This window comes from Rhinoderma darwinii, chromosome 4 (genome assembly GCF_050947455.1).
Source record: "Rhinoderma darwinii isolate aRhiDar2 chromosome 4, aRhiDar2.hap1, whole genome shotgun sequence".
NCBI classification, from domain to species: Eukaryota; Metazoa; Chordata; class Amphibia; order Anura; family Rhinodermatidae; genus Rhinoderma; species Rhinoderma darwinii.
The window spans coordinates 235,595,608-235,618,109 of record NC_134690.1 but is presented as its reverse complement, the minus strand read 5'-3'; the positions used below and the strand labels follow the sequence as shown (position 1 = coordinate 235,618,109).

Sequence of the window (22,502 nt, the reverse complement as noted above, 5' to 3'; positions counted from 1 at the left end):
GAATAAAGTAAAAACCCACTTTTTCCCCTTACAAACCGCTTTACAATTTAAAAAAAAAAACTAAAGCAAAAAAGTTACACATATTTGGTATCGCCGTGTCCGTAACGACCCCAACTATAAAACTATTACATTACTTAACCCGCACGGTGAACGCCGTAAAAAATACAATGGAAAATTTGCTGTTTTCTGTTAATCCTGACTTAAAAATGTGATAAAAAGTGATCAAAAAGGCGCATCTACTCCAAAATGGTACCAATAAAAACTACAAGTCATCCCGCAAAAAAAAATGCCCTCATACAGCTGCATCGGCGGAACAATAAAACTATACAAATTTGGTATCTTTGCAATCGTAACAACCCGCTGAATAAAGTTATTGTGTTATTTATACCACACGGTAAATTTAGGTCGCAAAAAAATAGTGGCAAAATTTCAGGTTTTCTTCTATTCACACAACCCCCCCCCCCCCCAAAAAAAAGTTTATGAATAAATCATATGTACCCCAAAATGGTGCTATTAAAAAACAAGACCGTATACAGCTATGTCAACGCAAAAATAAGAAAGTTATAGCTCTTCGAATGTGACTATGGAAAAACGTAAAAAATGGCTTGGTCATTAGGGCCAGAGTGCAAACAGGGGGAAGGGGTTAAAGGTGGTGCTGCACGATATTTTATTTCTTGTGAAGTATGGGATCTTTTACTTGGAAGCCATTTTTACGAAGTTCTGAAAAGACAACGTAGAGAGAAACTAAAGCTTTGCTGTGGACCAGTGTCTGTCTGTTGCCTTTTATTCTTCTTAATTATTTTGACTCTGTATTTAGGATATTGGGGCTGGTAAAGGAAAGTATTATGCTGTCAATTTCCCAATGAGGGATGGGATTGATGATGAATCCTATGGACAGATCTTCAAGCCAGTGAGTATATTGCATACTGATTGATCCTTTTTCTATTGCATTATTACATGTGACAAAGGCTTGTAACATTCATATGGTCATTTGTGCAATTTAGATCATATCAAAAGTGATGGAAATGTACCAGCCCAGTGCGGTGGTCTTACAATGTGGAGCGGATTCATTGTCCGGGGATCGCCTTGGATGTTTCAATTTGACAGTGAAAGGTAATGGCTTGAAAATATTTATTTACTTTTGTCTACGACGGTCTAGTGCATTTTGATTGCTAATACTAAAATAAATAGTCTGCTTTAGAAGCCACTGCCAAATCTGCTCTTTATTCATTCAGAATGGACAATTAAGGTTGTTTTTACTAAAATGTTTGTAGTTTCATTCAAATTATGTACAGATTCAGTTCTACTGTTCTTCTTAATGACCATATAAAATACTGTATAAACGTTGTTTAGAAACACATGTTAACATTTCAGAACTTAAGATATGAGTTAAGGTTGGATTGTGTGGCTCATAGGGTATTTAACTAAAGGAACTCTTAAAGAGGCTGTTTCGCCACATTATAAGTGCCCTATCTGACCTATTTTAGATTTATGCTAATGAGTTTCTTAATAGACAGCTGGGCGTGTTTTTACTTTTTGACCAAGTGGGCGTTATGAAGAGCGGTGTATGAGGCTGACCAATCAGCGTCATATACTTCTCTCCATTCATTTATTCAGCACATAGTGATCTTGCTAGATCCTGATGTGCAGTCACTTACTCACAAAAAAAAAAATGAAAAACCCACTTTTCCCCGTTACAAACTGCTTTATTATTAAAACATAAAGGAAAGTTACACACATTTGGTATTGCCGCGTCCATAACGACCCAAACTATAAACTTATTACATCATTTAACACGCACTGTGAACGTCGTAAAAAATAAAATTAAAAAAGCATGCTAAAATTGCTGTTTTTCTTTGAATCCAGCATTAAAATAAAAAAAGTGATCAAAAAGTCGCATCTACTCCAAAATGGTACCGATAAAAACTACAAGTCGTCACGCAAAAAAAAAGCCCTCATACAACTGCATCGGCGGAACAATAAAATAGTTACGGCTCTTCAAATATGGAGACGCAAAAACAAATTTAAAAAAAAAGTGTTTTCACCGTGTAAAAGTAGTAAAACATACAAAATCTATACAAATTTGGTATCGTTGCAATCGCAACAACCCACTGAATAAAGTTATTGTGTTATTTATACCACACGGTAAACAGCGTAAATTTAGGATGCAAAAAAGAGTGGCGAAATTTCAGGTTTTTTTCTATTCCCCCCCCCCAACAAAAAGTTAATAAAAGTTAATCAATAAATTCTATGTACCCCAAAATGGTGCTATTAAAAATTACAACTTGTCCCGCAAAAAACAAGACCTTATACAGCTATGTTGACTCAAAAATAAAAAAGTTGTAGCTCTTGGAATGCGACGATGGAAAAACGTAAAAAATGGCTTGGTCATTAAGGTCTAAAATAGGCTGGTCATTAAGGGGTTAAAAAACTAAATAAATACAAAACCACAAAGCCATCCGGAACAAGTAGAGACGCGCCAAGTGACTGCTCACCTCCTGGGATTGTGCAAAGCTCGGCACGAATCTATCTATAGTGTAGTGAGATCAGTCGCTGAAGATGGCGGCTGCAGGTGCTCTGCTGGTCAATCCAAATACTTTGTGTGTGTTGCCAGGTAGGGAAAGTAAGAGCAGTCTCAGATGCGCTGCCTTGAACGAAAATCCACTTCTAAGAAGGGATAGGTGAATAGATCATTTTATTTAGACTGCGCATTTTGACTGTCGGTGCATGTACAAATGATGGAAAATCATATTGTTCTATATTCAAACGGTGACACCACAAATGAGGTCAAAGGTTGTATGATGTCATTAAAAACGCCAAGACAACCCCTTTTTAAAACAAAGCTGACGTGTCTTATGATGACAACCCCTTAAAGTAGAAGCCGTTATCGCGAGCGGAAGTTGCGTCTGGCAACTGTAGGGAAAATCTAACATTACATGCCGGCCATTCAAATGAATTGTCATCCAAGTAATGCATGGATGGGACGGGTCCCTCAGAGCTGCTTTCCACTCCGTCTCTCACAGGGGTTTCCACTCCGTCTCTCACAGCAGGGAAGCCCCCTCTGACATTCAGAGGTTATATGCACAGAGGTTGTCTTTATGGGACAAACCATTTAAAAGGAAATGCCAGAAACCGTAACTGTCAAAGATTGCCAGAACATGTATCACTAATACTGCATCTCTGTCCAGTGTGATACAAGCTGTGAGCAGTTATTCCCCCCTTTCCCCTTATTCTGCACAATGGAATTGCCAACCGCTTTTGATCCCATCCCCCTATGTAAAAAGCTTTAGAATGCACTATATAAAGTATAGGCCTGCTTCTACTTTCCCAAATCAAGAAAATTATTGGTATTTTGCCGTAAGTGAAATGTAATAAATCCAAAGCTGCAAAGTATAAGTATCCTAATTTTTATTTTTTATACATCCTTGTTTTAGGTGCCCTAAAAATCTTAAATAAACACTCTTTTGCAGCAGTGCATATGTACACAAGTGTTTTTTTCGTTTTCAGCATTCATCGAGAATTATAGGGAATTTTCCTTCATCTGGTGTGTCAAAATTCTTATTAGTAATGCAAGAACATTCATTTCCACAGGTCATGCAAAATGCGTTGAAGTTGTAAAGACTTTCAATTTGCCATTACTGATGCTTGGTGGAGGTGGATACACTATCCGCAATGTTGCTCGCTGCTGGACATATGAGACTGCTGTTGCACTCGATTGTGAAATCCCCAACGGTAAGTGGTTTTAACCCCTTAAGGACGCAGCCTAGTTTTGGCCTTAAAGGAACAGTGTCATCACAATTTTTTTTTTAATATGTTAAAGATGTTAGTGCTTTATTAAAAACGTTTATATTCATTTGTGTGTTTGTGTTTTACTTTTTCTTATTTTTACACTTTTTCTTCCCTATGGGGGCTGCCATTTTTTTTTCCATTTCTGTATGTGTCGATTAACGACACATACAGACATGGAATACGACAGCCACAGTCCCATAGGGACTGCGAACGGGTCCCGTCCCATCCACTTCTGTGTTCGCCGTCTGTGTGGGAACTGCGCATGCGCCGCTCCCACACAGTCCAATTTGAAATGCGCGCCATCCGGCGCCATTTTCCTGTGGACCGGAAGTCGCGGCCGGACAGTAAGATTACTACTTCCGGTCGCGGCTTCCGGACTTGTGCACTTGGACCAGCAGCAGCAGACAGAGCGGACGGGCCGGAGGGAGCCGCGGCGGCAGGAGCAGGTAAGAGATTTCTATGTATGTTCGTGTTTGTGTGTGTTTACTACTGTATGTAAACCTACTACACTGTGTGTTAGCTCAAAAAATGGCGACACACAGTGTAGGAGGTTAGACCGTTCAAACCCCTCGTTTATCCCGGCACTAGCCAGGATAAAGGAGGGGGGATTCTCAGAGCTCACTAGAGCGAGTGCTTTTTTCCCAATTTTGCAGCAAAAAGCAATGTGGTTGCTTTACCACATGCAATGCTGCAATTTTGGGAATAGCTCCATCTAGTGACCAGCAATGGGAAATATTATAAATTAGAATCTAATTTATAATATTTCCTGACTCGTGAATAAAATAAAAAAAATTTGAACAATGTTTAATCACCTACACACTAAATGTTTAATTAAAAAAAAAAAAACATGTTTTGCTGGCAACACATTCCCTTTAAGGCTCAGAGCCCATTTTTCAAATCTGACATATTTCACTTTATGTGGTAATAACGTCTGAATGCTTAAACCTACCCTAGAGATTGTTTTCTCGTGACACATTGGGCTTCATGTTCGTGGTAAAATTTGGTCGATATATTCAGTGTTTATTGGTGAAAAATTGCAAAATTTAGAGAAAATTTTGAAAAATTGCATTTTTCAGAATTGAAATGCATCTGCTTGTAAAACAGACGGTTATACCACCCAAAATAGTTACTAGTTCACATTTCCCATATGTCTACTTTAGATTGGCATCGTTTTTTGAACATTCTTTTATTTTTCTTGGACGTTACAAGGCTTAGAACATAAACAGCAATTTCTCATATTTTTAAGAAAATTTCAAAAGCCTTTTTTTTTAAGGTACCTCTTGAGTTCTGAAGTGGCTTTGTGCGGCCTATGTATTAGAAACCCTGATAAAACACCCCATTTTAAAAACTAGACCCCTCAAAGTATTCAAAACAGCATTTAGAAAGTTTTTTAACCCTTCAGGCATTTCACAGGAATTAAAGCAAAGTGGAGGTGAAATTTGCAAATTTCATTTTTCTTGCTGAATTTCAATATTATTCATTTTTTTTCTGTAACACAGGTTTTACCAGAGAAACACTACTAAATATGTATTGTCCAGATTCTGCAGTTTTTAGAAATGTCCCACATGTGGCCCTACTGCGCTCGTGGACTAAAACACAAGCCCTAGAAGCAAAGAAGCACCTAGTGCATTTTGAGGCCTCTTTTTTATTAGAATATATTTTAGGCAGCATGCCAGGTTTGAATAGGTGTTGAGGTGCCAGAACAGTAGGAATCCCCCAATAGTGAACCCATTTTGGAAACTACACCCCTCAAGGAATTCCTTTATGGTTGTTGTTGTTACCATTTTGACCGTACAGTTTTTTCACAGCACCTATTTGAATTGGGCTGTGAAATGAAAGTCATTTTTTCCAATAAAATGTCATTTTGTGATCAAAATTTCTTATTTTCACAGGGAACAAAATACCCCATTTTGTTTCCCAATTTGTCCATAGTGTGGCAATACCCCATTTTTGGTGATAAACTGCCGTTTGGGCCCATGGGAGGGCTCAGAAGGAAAGGAGCGCTATATGTTTGTTGGAGTCCAGATTTTGCTGGATTGGTTTTATGGTTGTTGTTAGCATTTTGACCACACTTCTTTTTTTTTTTTTTTTTACAGCACCTGTTTCAATTGGGCTGTGAAATGAAAAAGTCATTTTTTCCAATAAAATGTCATTTTGTGATCAAAATTTCTTATTTTCACAGGGAACAAAATACTCAATTTTGTTGCCCAATTTCTCCTGAGTGCAGCAATACCCCATTTGTGGCAATAAACTGCCGTTTGGGCCCATGGGAGGCCTCAGAAGGGAAGGAGTGCTGTGTGTTCTTTAGAGTGCAGATTTTGCTGGATTGGTTTTCGGGTGCCATGTCGCATTTGCAGAGCCCCAGAGGTATCAAAGCAATGGAAACCCACCAGAAGTGACCCCATTTTGGAAACTACACCCCTCAAGGAATTCATTTATGGGTAATGTGACCATTTAGACCCCATAGTTTCTTCACAGAACTTATTTGAATTGGGCTGGGAATTAAAAAAATATATATATTTTTTCCAATAATATGTAATTTTAGCTCAAAAATTCTTATTTTCACAAGATATAAAATACTCCATTTTGTTGCCCAATTTGTCCTGAGTGTGGCAATACCCCATTTGTGGTGATAAATTGCCGTTTGGGCCCATGAGAGGGCTCAGAAGGAAAGGAGCACTGTGTGTTCTTTGGAGTGCAGATTTTGCTGGATTGGTTTTCAGGTGCCATGTCGCATTTGCAGAGCCCCAGAGGTATCAAAGCAATAGAAACCAACCACAAATGACCCCATTTTGGAAACTACACCCCTCAAGGAATTCATTTATGGGTGTTGTGACCATTTTGACCCCATAGTTTTTTCACAGAACTTATTTGAATTGGGCTGGGAATGAAAACAAAATTATTATTTTCAAATAATATGTAGTTTTCACAAGAAACAAAATACCCCATTCTGTTGCCCAATTTGTCCTGAGTGCGGCAATACCCCATTTGTTGTGATAAACCGCCGTTTGGGCACATGGGAGGGCTCAGAAGGAAAGGACCACCATTTGGCCTACTGGGGATTTTCTAGTGCGAAGTCATGTATGCAGAAGCTCCTGAGGTACCAGTACAGTTGAAACCCGCAAGAATAACTATACCCTTAAGGCATTCATCTAGAGGTGTAGTGAGCATTTTGACCATAGACCTACACCCCATAAACTGTAATGTGGGTTCTCCCGGTTATGGCAATACCCTACATGTGGCTGTTATCAGCTGCCTGGGCACACAGCAGGGCTCAGAGGGGAAAGACGAGGGGGGATAAGCTGTGTGGAGTGCATCAGGGTAAGTAAAATTGGGGTAAATTATAAACCAAGGGATGTATGATAAATTTTAAAACACTCTTTCATACAGAGCTCTGGTTATTCGGGACACGTGTCACATTGATATATTGTGTCATCCCTTATCGCCCTCTTATAGCAGACTTTGCACCTCTTTTGACTTTTTCCCTTCTTGCCAGTTTGGGGAACTTCTCCTGGAAAGTGTTGCCGCCTTGGTACGATGCGTGTGGCCCCGCTTCCAGAAGTACTGGGTGCCCCCCCTTCTTGGTCCCTAAAGATTAGGTTCTTGATAATCACCTCTTGAAATTCCAGGAAAGTTCCCGTCTGGCCTGCACATCGACGTAGCACGTACGCATTGTACAATGCCATCTGTATGATGTGCCCGGCCAGCTTCTTATACCACACCGCATGGCGCTGTAGGGCTTCAGGATTTGATCTGACAAGTCCATCCCTCCCATGTACCTATTGTAGTCCAGGATGCAGTCTGGTTTGGGGGTGGCCTTCCCTTCATATAGCCTAAACCTGTAGGTATACCCTGATGCACTCTCGCAGCTTATACATCTTCACGCCATACCTTGCCCTCTTACCCGGCAGGTACTGGCGGAATTGAACCCTCCCTTTAAAATGTACCAGGGACTCCTCAATAGAAATACACTTCTCGGGGGTGAATGCTTGGGAAAACCGGGCACTGGAACGGTCTAATAGGGGTCTCCGTTTATACAAACGGTCAAAACTGGGGTCATCTCGGGGTGGGCACGGCTCATTATCAGTATAATGTAAGAAGCGAAGTATTGCCTCATTTATTTATTTTTTAGGTTACAGTTCAGTTCTGAAGTTGCTTTGAGGGGCCCATATATTAGAAACCCCTATCAAATACCCCATTTTAGAAACTAGACCCCTCAAAGTATTCACAACAGCATTTAGAAAGTTTATGAACCTTTTAGGTGTTTCACAGGAATTTAGAGCAAAGTAGAGGTGAAATTAAAATGTATTTTTTTTTGTCAGAAAATCCTCTTTATACCATTTTTTTTTAAACACAAAAGGATTTATCAGAGAAACGCAACTTAATACGTATTGCCCAGATTCTGCAGTTTTGAGAAATATCCCACATGTGGCCCTAGTGCGGTAATGGACTGAAGCACCGGCCTCCGAAGCAAAGGAGCACCTAGTGGATTTTGAGGCCTCTTTTTTATTAGGCACCATGTCCGGTTTGAAGAGGTCTTGTGGTGCCAAAACATTGGGAACCCCCCAAAAGTGACCCCAATTTGGAAACTAGACCCCTTGAGGAATCCATTGTAGTTTTCTTGGGGTGCATGCGGCTTTTTGATCAGTTTTTATTCTATTTTTAGGTGGCGTGGTGACTAAAAAACAGCAATTCTACTATTGTTTTTTTATTCTATTTTTTTTCAAGCGTTCACCGTGCGCTATAAATAAAATATTCACTTTATTCTGCGGGGCGATACGATTACGGCGATACCATATGTTTATAGTTTTTTTTATGTTTTATGGCGTTTGCACAATAAAATACGTTTTGTAAACAATCATTCACTTTTTGTGTTACCATATTCTAAGAGCCAGAACGTTTTTATTTTTCCATCAATAAAGCCGTGCGATGACTTACTTTTTGCGTAACGAACTGTAGTTACGATCAGTACCATTTTTCGGTACATGCGACTTTTTGATCTCTTTTTATTCCATTTTTTGGGAGGTGAAGTGACCAAACCATTGTGATTGTGGTTCGGTTTATTATTATTTTCTTTTACGGCGTTCACAGCGCGGGATAAATAACGTAATAATTTTGTAGTTCAGGCCGTTACGGACGTGGCGATACCAAGTATGTATAGTCTATTTGTTTGTTTATATATTTTTATTAATAATGAAGGACTGATAAGGGAAAAAGGGGGATTTTTACTTTTTAATACTTTTAAAACTTTTATTTTCTTATTTTTACACCTTTTTTTTAAACTTTTTTTTAACTTTATTACTTTGTCCCACTAGGGGCCTTGAGGGCAGAAGGCCCTGATCGCAATTCTAATACACTGCACTACATGCGTAGTGCAGTGTATTAGAACTGTCAGCTACTCACTGACAGCAAGCATAGTGGGTCCTGACATTGTCAGGACCCACTAGGCTTCCGTCTATGGCATAGCCGGATGCCATTGTTTGGTGTCCGGTTGCCATAGTCACCATCGCCGGCCGCTATCGCGTAGCAGGCCGGCGATGGCAGCTTAACCTCTAAAAAGCTGCGATCTCTATAGAACGCGGCTTTTAAGGGGTTAATCAGCGGGGAAAAGGCCTGATTCTCCGATGTTAAAAGGGTATTCCAATGATAGAATATTTATAGGATATGCCATAAGTATCTAATAGGTGGAGGTCCTACTAGTAATAACCCCAACAACTGAAAAGAATTTTGGGAAGAATCAATTGTCCCCCAATGCTCCTTAGAGGGAAGGGAAACTGAGAAAAGCCCCTTTCTTTTGGTGAGGTTTTACGGTAAATGTCTGTAATCTGAATACATTTTTAATCACGTGGCAAGTCTGAAGGCTTCATTTGCAGAACATGTTTTTTTTTTTTTTTTGTTTTTTTTTTAAAATTGACTTTATTGCTCTAATGCCCCTGAATAAAAGTATAAATATGTTTTAGGCGGGATTCACACGAACAGGTCGTTCCCGAGCCCGAGTGCCGGCCGGTAAAATCGGCCATTCTGCCCGGCCGGTTTGCATAAAGTTTTGCATCCGGGCCGGGCAGATCCGGACAGTGACATCAGCGGCAACTCCTGAAGGGGAATCCCCATGTGTTCGGGGATTCCGCTTCAGGAGTTTCCCCTGATGTCACTGCCCAGATATGGACAGAGACATCAAGCGCTCTGTCCAGGAGCGGAATCCCCGAAAACACGGGGATTCCGCTCCTTCAAGGAGCTCAAGTGCGGCTAGCACATAGCAGAGGGGGGAGATACCTCCCTGCTCTGCTATAGTGGCGTCGCTACAGTAGTAGCAGCAGCTGCAGCTGCTAGCGGCGCCATCGAAGGTGTCGCCGGGCCAGGGTGATTTAACAAGCAGGGGAAGGGAGCCAGCGCAGCGCTCCCTCCACCTGCTGTACACCCCGGCCCTGCCACACAGTGTGCAGCGATGCCATTCGTCAGAATGGCATCAACTCCTCCTCCTCACATGCACTCTGCGCTGTGAGGAGGAGGAGATAGAGCGCAAGCGCCGGGAAACCCGGTCATCACTCGGAACACATTCCGGTGATGGCCGTGTAATACCCGGCCCCATAGACTTCTATGGGAGGCGGGCGGCCGGGTACCCGGGCGAAGATAGAGCATGTCCTATTTTTTGACGGCCGGATTTCCCGGCCGTCAAAAAATCGGTCGTGTGAATAGCCCCATTAGGGGTCTATTATTCCTAATGCAGCCGGGTGCCGGCCGATTTATGAACGGCCGGCACCCGGCCGGGAAACCCTGCCGTGTGAATGAGGCCTTAATAATTGCTTAAACCGAGCACCTGAAGTGATCACACTTTTCAATTAAAGGGGTTTTCCCATGAAGGACATTTATGACACATCCACAGGATATGTCAGATAGATGCGGGTCCCACCTCTTGGACCTGCACCTATCTCAAGAACGGGGCCCCCTAGACCCCGTCCAGCCGCTCTGTGTTGCAGCTGAATGAGGTGTTTTCCGACCATGAAAAAAGGTTATATGGTCGTGAGTTACGCTGTTTCCGTAACTCCAATAGTAGTAAATGGCGATTACAGAAGCAGCGCAGCATGCGAGCTATGCTGTTTTTGTAACTACCATTAAGTACTATGAGACTTAAGAAAACAGCGTAACTCCGCGTTACGCTGTTTACGTAACTCACGACCGTATAACTTTTTCCATGGTCGGAATTTACCTCATTCAGCTGCAACACAGAGCGGCTGGACGGGGTCTAGGGGGCCCCGTTCTGGAGATAGGTGTGGGACCCGCTTCTATCTGACATTAATGACATCCTGTGGATGTGTCCTAAATGTTACTCGTGGGAAAACCCCTTTAATGCCCCCCAGCCTCGCAGCAGCCATCGTAATTCAGGCCCTCCAGCCCCACCACAGCCATTTCAATTAAGGCCTGTTAGCCCAGATGCTGCCCACCCTGTCCAGGAGAGGCATGTAGTTGGTCTATCGGGACTGCAGCCAGGTATACAGACCCCTGTATGACCCAGGACTGTCCAACAGGGATAAAAACAACAATCGCACATACTAGACCCTATAGATATGAGTATTTATAGGGGCTAATCTGAAGAAATGTACATAAACCACGATCTCTATGCAAAGTACTGTAAAATGGTGGATTTTCCACTATTTTACTCTGCAAATCCATAGAGATCAGGCCATATATGAGAACCCTCCGTTTCTATAGGGGAAATAAGTCCATAAATGTGTGTGTTTTCTATAAAACCTTTACATAATGTGGCTGCATCAGATATGTCGCTGCTCCCTGGTACCCGCACCCATCAGCTGGTGCTGGGATCAGTAGTCCGATATATTCAGTACAGGCTTCCCCCTGTTGGCTATGATTGACACTTTCATCACTACATTCAGTTATAGCCGTGGGGGGGAGCCAATGTCACATTTATTAGACTCCTGCTGCCAGCTGACTGGACTGCAGGCACAAAGGAAGCGACGGCATCAGATGCAGCCACATGCAGTATAAGTAGGGTGCCATCTTATTGGTGTCATATTTTCTTCAAGGAATTGCTGTGAATGTTGCGTTTATGTAAAAGATGGGATTCAATAAAGCAATATAGACATTTTGTGCAATATTACAGTATTAAGCAATGGCTGTGCATGTGGGATTTATGTAAAAGAATGGGGTTCCATAAAGCAATATACAGTTTCATGAAGAATTGCATGCACAGAAATTCCATAATACTGTAATAAAAACCGCATTCACAGCAATTCCTAAGAAGATATGTGTAAAGTCACCTGTGGAATGGTGCCCTACTTTTACTTAATGTGGCTGCATCAGGCTATGGTGTCTCATGGATGTGCTGGAAGAAGTCCGATCATGTTCTGTTCTGGCTTCCTACTCCCAGCTCTAGCTATGATGGCAGTTACTTGGCTATAGTTAATCATAGCTGGGTGGCGGGAGGAGGAAGAATGCCTCAAAAATATTCAACTCCTTCGAATTGAATCAAGGAGGGTCTTCAGGCACACTGGTGTAGTACTTTTATGTTGGATGTAGGCTTTACTCTTCTGATCTTGTTTTGTCTTTCCAGAGCTGCCGTATAATGATTACTTTGAATATTTTGGTCCAGACTTTAAGTTACATATTAGTCCTTCCAATATGACCAATCAAAACACCCCTGAATACATGGAGAAAATAAAGTAAGGAGATTTTTTAGTTTGTTTATTTTGTTAACTGTCTTTATAATGTGTTAATCATACGTTATCAACATTTTGGGAAATGTAGTCCTTTCAGATCATTGATGTTGTAAACCAGCAGCTCGGCAGAAAACATGTCTAATTCTCCTACTTCGACTAAGAACACCAAGTGTAAAGTATAAGATGTTTCGGAAAGCTGCATCCCATTCTCAATGATTCTTCTTACGATTTGTATATTCGCAGTCCGATGAAAAAAACAAAATGGCAAGTGACTCCATTCGGGTAACTACACCCCTTGAGGACTAGGGGTATAGTGATAATTTTGACCCCAAACGTTTTTTGCTGAATTACTTGGAATTGAGCCGTAAAAACGAAAAATGAAATTTATTTTTTTCCCCAATAAGATTTAGATTTAGATCAACATTTTCACAAGGAATAAAGAAAAAGCCCCCTAACATTTGTAAAGTAATTTCTCCCGAGTACGGTAACACCCCATATGTGGTTATAATCAGCTGTTTACATATATGGGAGCATTCAGAAGAAAAGGAGCGGTATTTATCTTTTGGAGCGTAGATTTTGCTGGAATGGTTTGCGGACAGCATGTTGAATTTGCATGTTGAATTTGCATGTTGATGTACCAAAAAAGTGACCCCGTTTTAGAAACTACACCCCTAAAGGCATTTATCAAGTGGTGTAGTGAAAAATTAGACCCCACAGGTGTTTTTCAGAAATAAATACGCAGTGGATGATTCATTGTGAAAATTGCAATTTTTCCACTGATCTGCCTATTCACTACACAATATGGTGTGCCCCTGGAGAATCTTACCCCATAAAAGAGTGTTCTCCCGGGTATGGTAATGCCTTGTGGACGTAAACTGCTGTTTGGGCACAATGTTAGGGCTTAGAAGGGAAGGAGCACCATTTTGAGCATGGATTTTGCTTGGTAGTAGTTGTTTGAGTATTACTGGTATTTCAGTTTATAATGTGGGGGCATATGTAATCTGTGCCGAGTACATCAGGGTGGTATAATAAGAGGGGATAATAATGGGGTAAATAATACAATTATCCATAGATGTGTGGTACGCCTTGAAGCTATCTGTTATGTGCAGGCCGCTATCACACTGATAAACAGTATTCTTTCTTATTCCCCTTCTGCACCGTTTGGGGACTTTTTCTCCTTTTGTAGTTTGGGAAACTTTGCTGGGAAAGTGTTTCTCTGGTGTAACACGGGCGCCCTCGCTTCCAGCGGATGTGCGATGTGTCTTCCTAGTTCCTAAATACTATTGCCTTGAAATTGAAGGAATGTTCCCCTCATGGTTTTTCATCACCGCATTACTAGTGGCATAACTTCTTCTTTCTTTTTTTTTTTTTTCAGTTGATTGAGCGGTGTGCGAGCTCGTTTTTTGCGAGATGGGCAGTAGATTTTATTGGTATCATTTTGGAACACATACGACTCTTTGATCACTTCTTTTTATTTCATTTTTTTGGAATAGGAAATTACTAAAAACAAGCAATTCTGGAATAGTTTTTATTGTTTGGTTTTTTTTCGACATTCACCGTGCTCCATAAATTACATGTTCACTTTATTTTGCGGGTAGATACGATTACCGCAATACCAGATTTCTAGACTTTTTTTTATGTATTGCAGCTTTTGCACAACAAAATCCCTTTTTTTTTTCAAAAGAAAAAATTCTGTGTCGCCATATTCTAAGACCCATACCTTTTCCATTTTTGCTTGGACAAAGCGGTTTCTAAATGTGACTTTTTCAACACTTGTTATACCGTTTTTTTGGGAGGAGATGTGACCTAAAAACGAAGATTTTGGCATTGTTTTAAAACATTTTTTACGGTGTATTATACAGCTGGCTGTTACAGGAGGGTGCCAGCTGTATAATACAGCTGTCACCCCACAGTGATGGTGCGGGCTCCACTTCTGAGCCCGCACCATCACTGCGACGTAACACTACTGCGGTTTACAGGAACACCTTCCTGACAGCGCCGTATGTATACAGCGAATGTCAGGAAGGGGTTAAAGGCCATGTGCAACTTTGAATGCAATTTATTTTATTATTAAATCAATGTGTTTTGATTTAGTTATGTGATCAATATTAGATCGGAGACACAGGACCTGCTTTCAGCCAAGCCGTCAGCACGCTTCACTATTTTATCCAGCATTTTTCACTGGTCCTGCGTCTGACGCAGATGTGAACAGCCTCCTTTGTACTAGTAGAATTTATTAAGCTCCTGTATAATGTCAAAACAAAATGCAACTTTTAGCCTTTAGACATATGCAGAATGTCAGTTGCTCAGAAAGTGCCTGTTCCTTTTCATTAAAAAGATCATCATGAAAATCCGAAATGAGCTGAAACAATAATACTTATATCCTTGATTTTGTCTGACGTTGTAAAGGACTATTCCGATCTCACACGATATATAAATAACTGATAGGTGTGCGTGTCTCTCTCCAATCAGTTCTATGGGAGTTCCGAAAACAGCTGAAGCTATCACACATTTATGCCATATCCTGTGGATCTGCCAGAAATATGTGCGATGGGAATACCTCTAACTTCTATGTTATTTGTAGGCAGCGTCTGTTTGAGAACCTGCGTATGTTACCACACGCTCCTGGTGTGCAGATGCAAGCTATACCAGAGGATGCCATTCAAGAAGACAGCGGCGATGAGGAAGGTGAAGATCCGGATAAGCGGATCTCAAGTAAGTTGACCTGAAGTTCTAATGACATTGAAGTGGTTGAATTTGATTTTGTTAGCTCTTCAGCTGTATTGCCACAAAATCTCTTGCCAAGTGTAATGGTCCAGTAGCTAGGAGCCCTTCAGATGCCCTGAATGATAATACAACTGAAAATAAACACCACAACTTTGTGTTCCAGGACCACTGTTCTGGTTAGGCTCTGCTCACACCTGTTTTTGGTGCATGGTCTGAGTATACTTCAGGAAAATCTCCCAACGTATGCAACAAAAGTTTTTTTTTTCCAATGTAGACAACTGTATGCCATATGTCGCCCCATGACCATTATAAAAAAATATATATATATCCATCTCTCGAACCCTATACTTTTTATCCAAGGGGTCCATCAGGAATGCTGCACAATTTGCTTAGTATCAATGGACACAAACGAACTATTGCCAAACATTGATAGGAATTGCTTGTCAAAGTTTGCGGGGTCTGTCTGGCACTTATGTAATTGATCCTAGCACACAATACTATTTGCAGTACAAAACCTGTCGTATAAACACCTACATATAGAATCGGGATACTATAGCTGTTTGAGGGTTTTATTTTCTTGCAATATAGAGTTACTGCATTTGGGCGACTACTCTCCATTGTGGCCTGGGTTCGCTTCATTGGTGGATCCAGTTGCTGGACTCCCAATCTATCTTTAATAAAGTGGGTTTTGTATCCTGCAGACTCATACATCCATATATATATTTTTTTTTTTCTTCTAACAATCCTCTGATTGTATCCTGTTCTTTACTGTTGTAGTTCGGGCATCTGACAAGCGGATAGCTTGTGAGGAGGAGTTTTCAGATTCTGAGGATGAAGGTGAAGGAGGAAGACGTAATGTAGCTGATCATAAAAAGGGAACCAAGAAAGCAAGACTTGAAGAAGACAAAAAGGAAGCGGATGACAAGAAGTCAGGTAACATATTATTGATATACCTAAATTCCGTCTACAACCAATTGAAAACAGTTTATGGCATAGTATTTACAGATTTTGATTTAAAAGTTTCTGGCGTTTGGTTATTTTGGAACAAAATCTTGAGTTCCACAGCAACATCTTTATAAAACAAATTAACTTTACACCTATTTGGGATGAAACCTTTCCTAAAGAGGCTCTGGTCACTAGTTTAGTGATGCCCTATCTCCGAGCTAATCTGATAGGCGCTGTCACACTGATAATGCTAGTGAAAATTGTGTCCGAAAACTTTTATTTTAAAAGTTATGAGCTTTTTGCTAAATATGCAAATGAGGCTATACTAGACCAGTGGGTGTCAACACCGGCGATTCTCCTGAGGTGGAGCTATCTCACAGCCTCCGACGCCATCCTATCAGCATGAAGCTGCTTCACACAGTGTGAGAGACTGAGGCTGGAGGGAAAGGGGGATCACTTCAAATAGCCATATCTCCGGCTGTGGACCACCTAGAACAGGAGTTCTGGTGTCATGAAAGATGAGTCTAATCTTTCATGTGACACCAGATCACAGTTCTAGCTGTGACATAACCGGACATATCAACCGTTGAATACACAGTCGGGAATGGAAGCCGTGTACTATATGATCACACTGTGTTGCTGGGCAGGGAAGGGGGAGAAGCTGTATGACTCTGATCGGACAGCGCCATACAGAAAAGATTACACCATCCAGACTGTAAAGAAAGCGTAACCTCCTATTTGGCTATTAGAGCCACATTAGCATATTTAGAAACCTGCTCAACACTCTACAAATAATAAACATTTTTTAATGAAAATCACGCTGTAGATATCCGCATCACAGCGCCTATTAGATTAGTTAGGAGATATGGCATTAATAAACTAGTGACAGATCCCCTTCAAGCTGGTACAGGAACAGTCCTGAAAAAACTGAAGCACTGTCATGCCTAGCGTGGGGCCTAAGGGGGCAATGCGTGACACATGGGATCAAAGAACCCCAGATAGAGAATCATTGGGTCATGCACCATGCTCTTATTCTCTCCACTAGGTATAATACAGTAAATCTGTTATGCGGATCGTTCTAACAAAAAACGTGTTTTTTTTTGGTTTTTTTTAACACAACTCCCCAGGTTTGAGCTTAAAATTATATGTAAGTCAATATTTATAGTTCATGCTTAATTTGCTCAGTGCTTGCTGCTTATTGGCTCAACTTAAGGACAAAACAGGGTCTGAAACCCACTTTCTGTCTGCTCGTTGGTTCAGACTGTTGCTCTCTCCATCCGCACTGCAGCTCTGCTTTTTCAGTTTGGCTTCGGTGTATAAATCTATTTCCATCACAGGCTCAATAGGAAGAGTGACTTTCTATCACAACAATGTAAAGCAACTCTCCAGGCTCCTTACTGATTTTATTGCAATCTTCTGCATACTATAATAACTGAATCAGAGATGCTGTATCTGCGAGGCTTATTGGAGGGGGTTGTAGGAGTATAAAAAAAACCTGAAATTCCGCCATTGTTCTAAGCGTTTTTTAAATTGATGCCGTTCACTATGCGATGTAAATAACATGTTACCTTTATTCTATGGGTCGGTACGATTACGGCGATACCACATATGTAGAGGTTTTTTATGTTTTACGACTTTTGCACAATATAAACACTTTTGAACTAAAATTATTTGGTTTTGCATCATCGCTTTCCAAGAGCCGTAACTTTTTTGTTTTTCCATCAATGTAGTGATATTTTTTTGGGCTTGTTTTTTGCGGGACGAGACGTAGTTTTGATTGGTACGGTTTTGGGGTGCATGGCACTTATTGATTCATTTTTATTATGACTTTTTTGGGGGGCGATGGAAAAAATTGCAATTTCGCCATTGTTTTTTTGCGTTTTTTTTTTTTACGGTGTTCACCTTGCGGTTTAAATTACATATTAACTTTATTAATGGAGTCATTACGGTTGCGGCAATACCATATATGTGTACTTTTATTTATTTTTGTACAGTTTTACTAAATCAAACCACTTTTTATGGAAAAAAAATTGTTTTATTCTTTTTTTTTTTTTTTTTTTTTTTCCCACAGCATTATTGCCTGTCAGTGTAAATCTGACAGGCATATGTCCAGGGTAGACCTGGGGGCTTTTATCAAGCCCCCGGCTGCCATGACACCCCATCGGAGACCCGTGATTGCATTTGCGGGCTGCCGATGGGTGACAGAGGGAGTGCACTCCCTCTGTAAACAAGTTAAATGCCACGGTTGCTATTGGTGGCATTTAACAGGTTAAGCGGCCGCAATCGAATTAAACTTCGATCGCGGGCGTTGGAGCAGGAGCTCAGCTGTCATCAGACAGCTGAGACCCGTGCAGGACTTAGACTAGGCTCACGTGAAAAGGCGTCAGCCTAGCCTAAGGCCCCTCAGTGACCAACGTGAAAAGGCGTATTGTTGGTCTCTAAGGGGTTTAAAGTGGCTATTTGTTGGTTAGCATAACAGACATCATATACTGTTTTTGTAGTATGGCGTCGCACATGTACAGGTAAAGTACAGACTACATCTGGCTTCAGATGTTACTTTCATGAATTATGGGAATGCATTGTTTTGTTTTCCTCTAGTCATCACTTATATAAGAAATCTATGTAAACTCTTTGTTAACAGATGTTAAAGAGGAAGATAAATTAAAGGACAATGTTGTGGAGAAAATGGACACTAAAAGGTATATTTCCACTTTTATTCAGTGCTCCCTGTAGGAACTAGTCCCTGACCAACTACATAGCATTCATGTTTTCCCCTGGGCTCCTTGTCAGTTGCATGTAACATCCTAAAAACAATGTAGAAACTTTTAATAGCTTATTTTTTTTCCACCCTTTTACACAGTGTCAAGTCAGAACAGCAGAGCAATCCCTGAGACGTTGATCAGGATTTTTGAATAGTGTCTGAAGATGGAAGTAGCGTATGCCTCATCCCCCACCTTCTTACAAGAGACTTCGAATTCTCCTCCCTTAGCACTTGGCATGGACCGTATTTATTGTAAAACGGTATCGTTTTCCTGGCCGGTCGTATTGAGTTTTCTAATTATGGAGCAACATTTCTTATCTTTGCCATGCTTTATGTAATAGTATTTAAGATGAATGTGTTATGTCTCATGTCTTTAACTGATCTATTAAAATGCCTTTTTTTTTTGCCTTTATTAACTCTGGCTTTTTTTCCTTTACTGAACTCGAAGTCTGATGGAGCTAACCCAATATGTTGTGTACCCCAAATTAGTGGTGTTGCCTTTTATTTGTAAAACACATTCATGAAGCTCAATTTTTTTGGAGCAGGTTTTAAAAGGAATATTTGGGAAGGTCAAAGGAAACCCACATCAAACAAGATTATATGTAATATCGCTATTTGCAGCATTATGGTCTCGTGGTGTCAAGAATTTATAGATTAAAAGCAACGTGCTGAAGAGATCACTTATTTTTTGTATACAAATATGAGTAAGGAAATTGGTGTTTTTTTTCAGTGACATTTATATTTTGTGAAGTTCTCCTCTTGATTAACATTCGCTATATATTAGCCAGTACAACGCAAGTATAGGTTTCTGCTCTGGAGGAATGTGTGCGACCATTACTAGATTACATGTCACTTGTGCATTTGCTAGATTAACAGCCGATCACAAGTTTCACGTCTTGTCTTGTTCTGGCTTGAGTAAGGCCCCTGCATGGCTAAAACGTACGTTGCTTTGATGACGGTATGCGTAAAAGTTACACATTATTTGAACATTTCCAGTGCCTTGGACTTTGCTTTTTTCAGATGATGACCAGGTGTTTTAGCAGCTGTGCCCGTGCCGAAGACTGATCAGGCGACCGTTTTATGTATCGGAAGGAGTTTATTTTAATGTATTGTTAATATTTTAGATGACTTGTTTTTAAATGACATGAATGCATTTATTGAGTAGCAGAAATAACCCTACATATTAATCTCGACGGGAACCTGTTTTTGCGCTGGCAACCACTAGATGGCAGTTGTGGTATATGTCCAAATAGTCCCGTTTTTGTGTTTAAAAATCATCACAACTGGAAAAGTAATTTGACCAGCCATTTTTATAAATTCTTTTTACAAGCTGGCTCTAAATAATACCCAGCAGGAAATTCTGGGGGCCTGTTGCAAATATAGATGGATGGATGGATATTACAAGCCCTGATTGCAACTTGCATCTTACTAAAGTTCTAAATGCAGGAAGTACTTCAGTTGGGCAATATACTCGAAGGCACTCTCTTGACACGGAAACCGCATGTGAATCAGCACCATAGGATGGCCAAAATCTCCTCCCATTGATTTCACTGGGCGATGGAAGCAGTTTTCCTTCCCCGAACGGCTTTTAGCAATGAGTTTCACACAGCGGACACACGTTGCGTGAAAAACAGTCTGAATGGCCCCATTGAATTGCATAGGTCCGTGTGACGCCCGTTTTAACGCGCATAACACGGACGTGAAATACGCTTGTGTGAATAAGGCCTTACTGTGATACTGCATGAATACTAAACTGGAGCACAACCTGATCTTTGGTTGCTAATTATGGTTTTTTTCTTCTCCCTCATCAGGACTTTAATCCAGTTAAAAGATTGTACTTAGGGTTGATCTCATCACAAATAATCTTCTTAATAGTTGATCTATCAGTCGGATACAGCACAACATAATCTTCTTAACCTTGCTTGGACTTGCACCTTTTGCTCTAAAATGAAATGTATAAAGCATATTTTAACACTTTGACAAGTGACCATAAATTAGGGTGAAGCAATTTTTACGGTGTGGGTTATTCGTTGTTATATTGCATTTTCTGACATTTCTTTGGGGTGCTGGAGAATAATTTTGAATAAGAATTCTAAAATATGTTTCACGGAGCATGATGTATTATGCCAAAAATGCTACATTTTTTAAATATGCAGCAAGATATATAGTGTGAATATGGCATATTAATCTGTGGATCATTATTTAGAATTCCACTCCTAGGAGCATTTATTGATTTGCTCTTATTGTCACAGCCATTACATGGTGGAGGTCTAACATTTGCATGTTGTGAAAAATAGTCAAGTTATTACATCGTTACTTGGGTTGAAAAAAGACACGCACCCGTCCACAAAGTTCAACCTTTCTCAGTTTATTATATTATTCATTGCTTAAATATAACCTTCAATGCCATTTGTCATTAGATAAGCATCTAGCCCTCATTATTTTATTTTTTTCTTTATTCCTCTTTTTGTATCTGCCATTACTATCTCTTGGAGTATTGCATTCCATAGTTTAACTACGCTAATAATCCTATTACATGGCCCGATACAGGCCGCAAAAACGAGTGGCGATCAACTAATCTTTAGAACGGGGCCCCCTAAACCCCGTTCTAGCTTTGTCTGATCTCGCTGCCTCCCGGCCATTTCCTGGTTATATGGTCGGGAGTCTCGCTGAGCTACGCTGTTTCTGTAACTCCCATAGTGGTGAATGGGAGTTCCGGAAGCAGCATAGCATGCAAGCTACAGTTTCCGTAACTACCATTCAGTTCTATGGGACTTAAGGAAATCGCGTAGCTCAGCGAACTACGCTGCTTTCGTGACTCACGGCCATATAACCTTTTTCATGGTCATAATTCACCTCATTCAGTCTCAATACAGAGCGGCTGAACAGGGTTTAGGGGGCCCCGTTCTGGAGATAGACGCGGGTCCCACCTCTGGGACCTGCACCTATCTGACATTAATGACATAGCTTGTGGATATGTCAAATGTCTCTCGTGGGAAAACCCCTTCCCGATTTGCCGTATGGATACGTGATGGAAAGCTAGTGCTTCTCGCATTTTGCCGTATCCATGCGACAAATGCATGGCACCGGCTCAGAAGCTAAGTCAGTGGCATCGCCGGATGTCAGCGGTGTATTACAGCTGACATCCGGCTGTAATGGCGGGGACCAAAACTAGCTTCAATCCCCGCCATTAACCTTTTAAATGCAGCGGTCAAAAGCGATCACTGCATTTAAGTTGTTTGCAGCTCATCGGAACCCCAGTAATGAAATTGCTGGGGTTCCGGTGGCAACCTGAGGCTTAATACTGGTCTGCCTAGCACGGACGTTTTCCAGGCCCCGTCCGGAGGCAGAGCCTGAAAGGCTTCCGTAGCCAACGGCAAGATGGTGCCGGCTCAGGAGCTAAGCCGGCGTCATCAGCTGTAAGTTACAACTGACATCAACCTGTAACGGCAGGAACCAGAGCTAGCTTCGATTCCTGCAATTAACCCCTTAGATGCAGTGAATGAAAGCGATCGCTGCATCTTAGAGGTTGCTAGCAGATCGGCAGCCCTGCCATGCAATCAGGGCTGCCAACTGCTGCTATTGCAACAGTAGGCCTAACAATG

The 22,502-nt window shown here is 41.0% G+C and overlaps 1 protein-coding gene across 1 annotated transcript in view; it reads left to right on the top strand.

Moving 5' to 3' along the window:
• The window catches only part of HDAC2 (histone deacetylase 2), a 72,378-nt gene extending 52,806 nt beyond the window's left edge, over positions 1-19,572 (top strand). Inside the window, exons 7-14 of the mRNA XM_075862295.1 lie at positions 818-910; positions 1,005-1,113; positions 3,592-3,732; positions 12,359-12,467; positions 15,049-15,179; positions 15,969-16,124; positions 18,778-18,835; positions 18,997-19,572. Coding sequence (XP_075718410.1) covers positions 818-910; positions 1,005-1,113; positions 3,592-3,732; positions 12,359-12,467; positions 15,049-15,179; positions 15,969-16,124; positions 18,778-18,835; positions 18,997-19,027 — 828 coding nt within the window. The 3' untranslated portion in view covers positions 19,028-19,572. The remainder of the gene's footprint in view (positions 1-817; positions 911-1,004; positions 1,114-3,591; positions 3,733-12,358; positions 12,468-15,048; positions 15,180-15,968; positions 16,125-18,777; positions 18,836-18,996) is intronic.
• Positions 19,573-22,502: the final 2,930 nt, after the last annotated feature.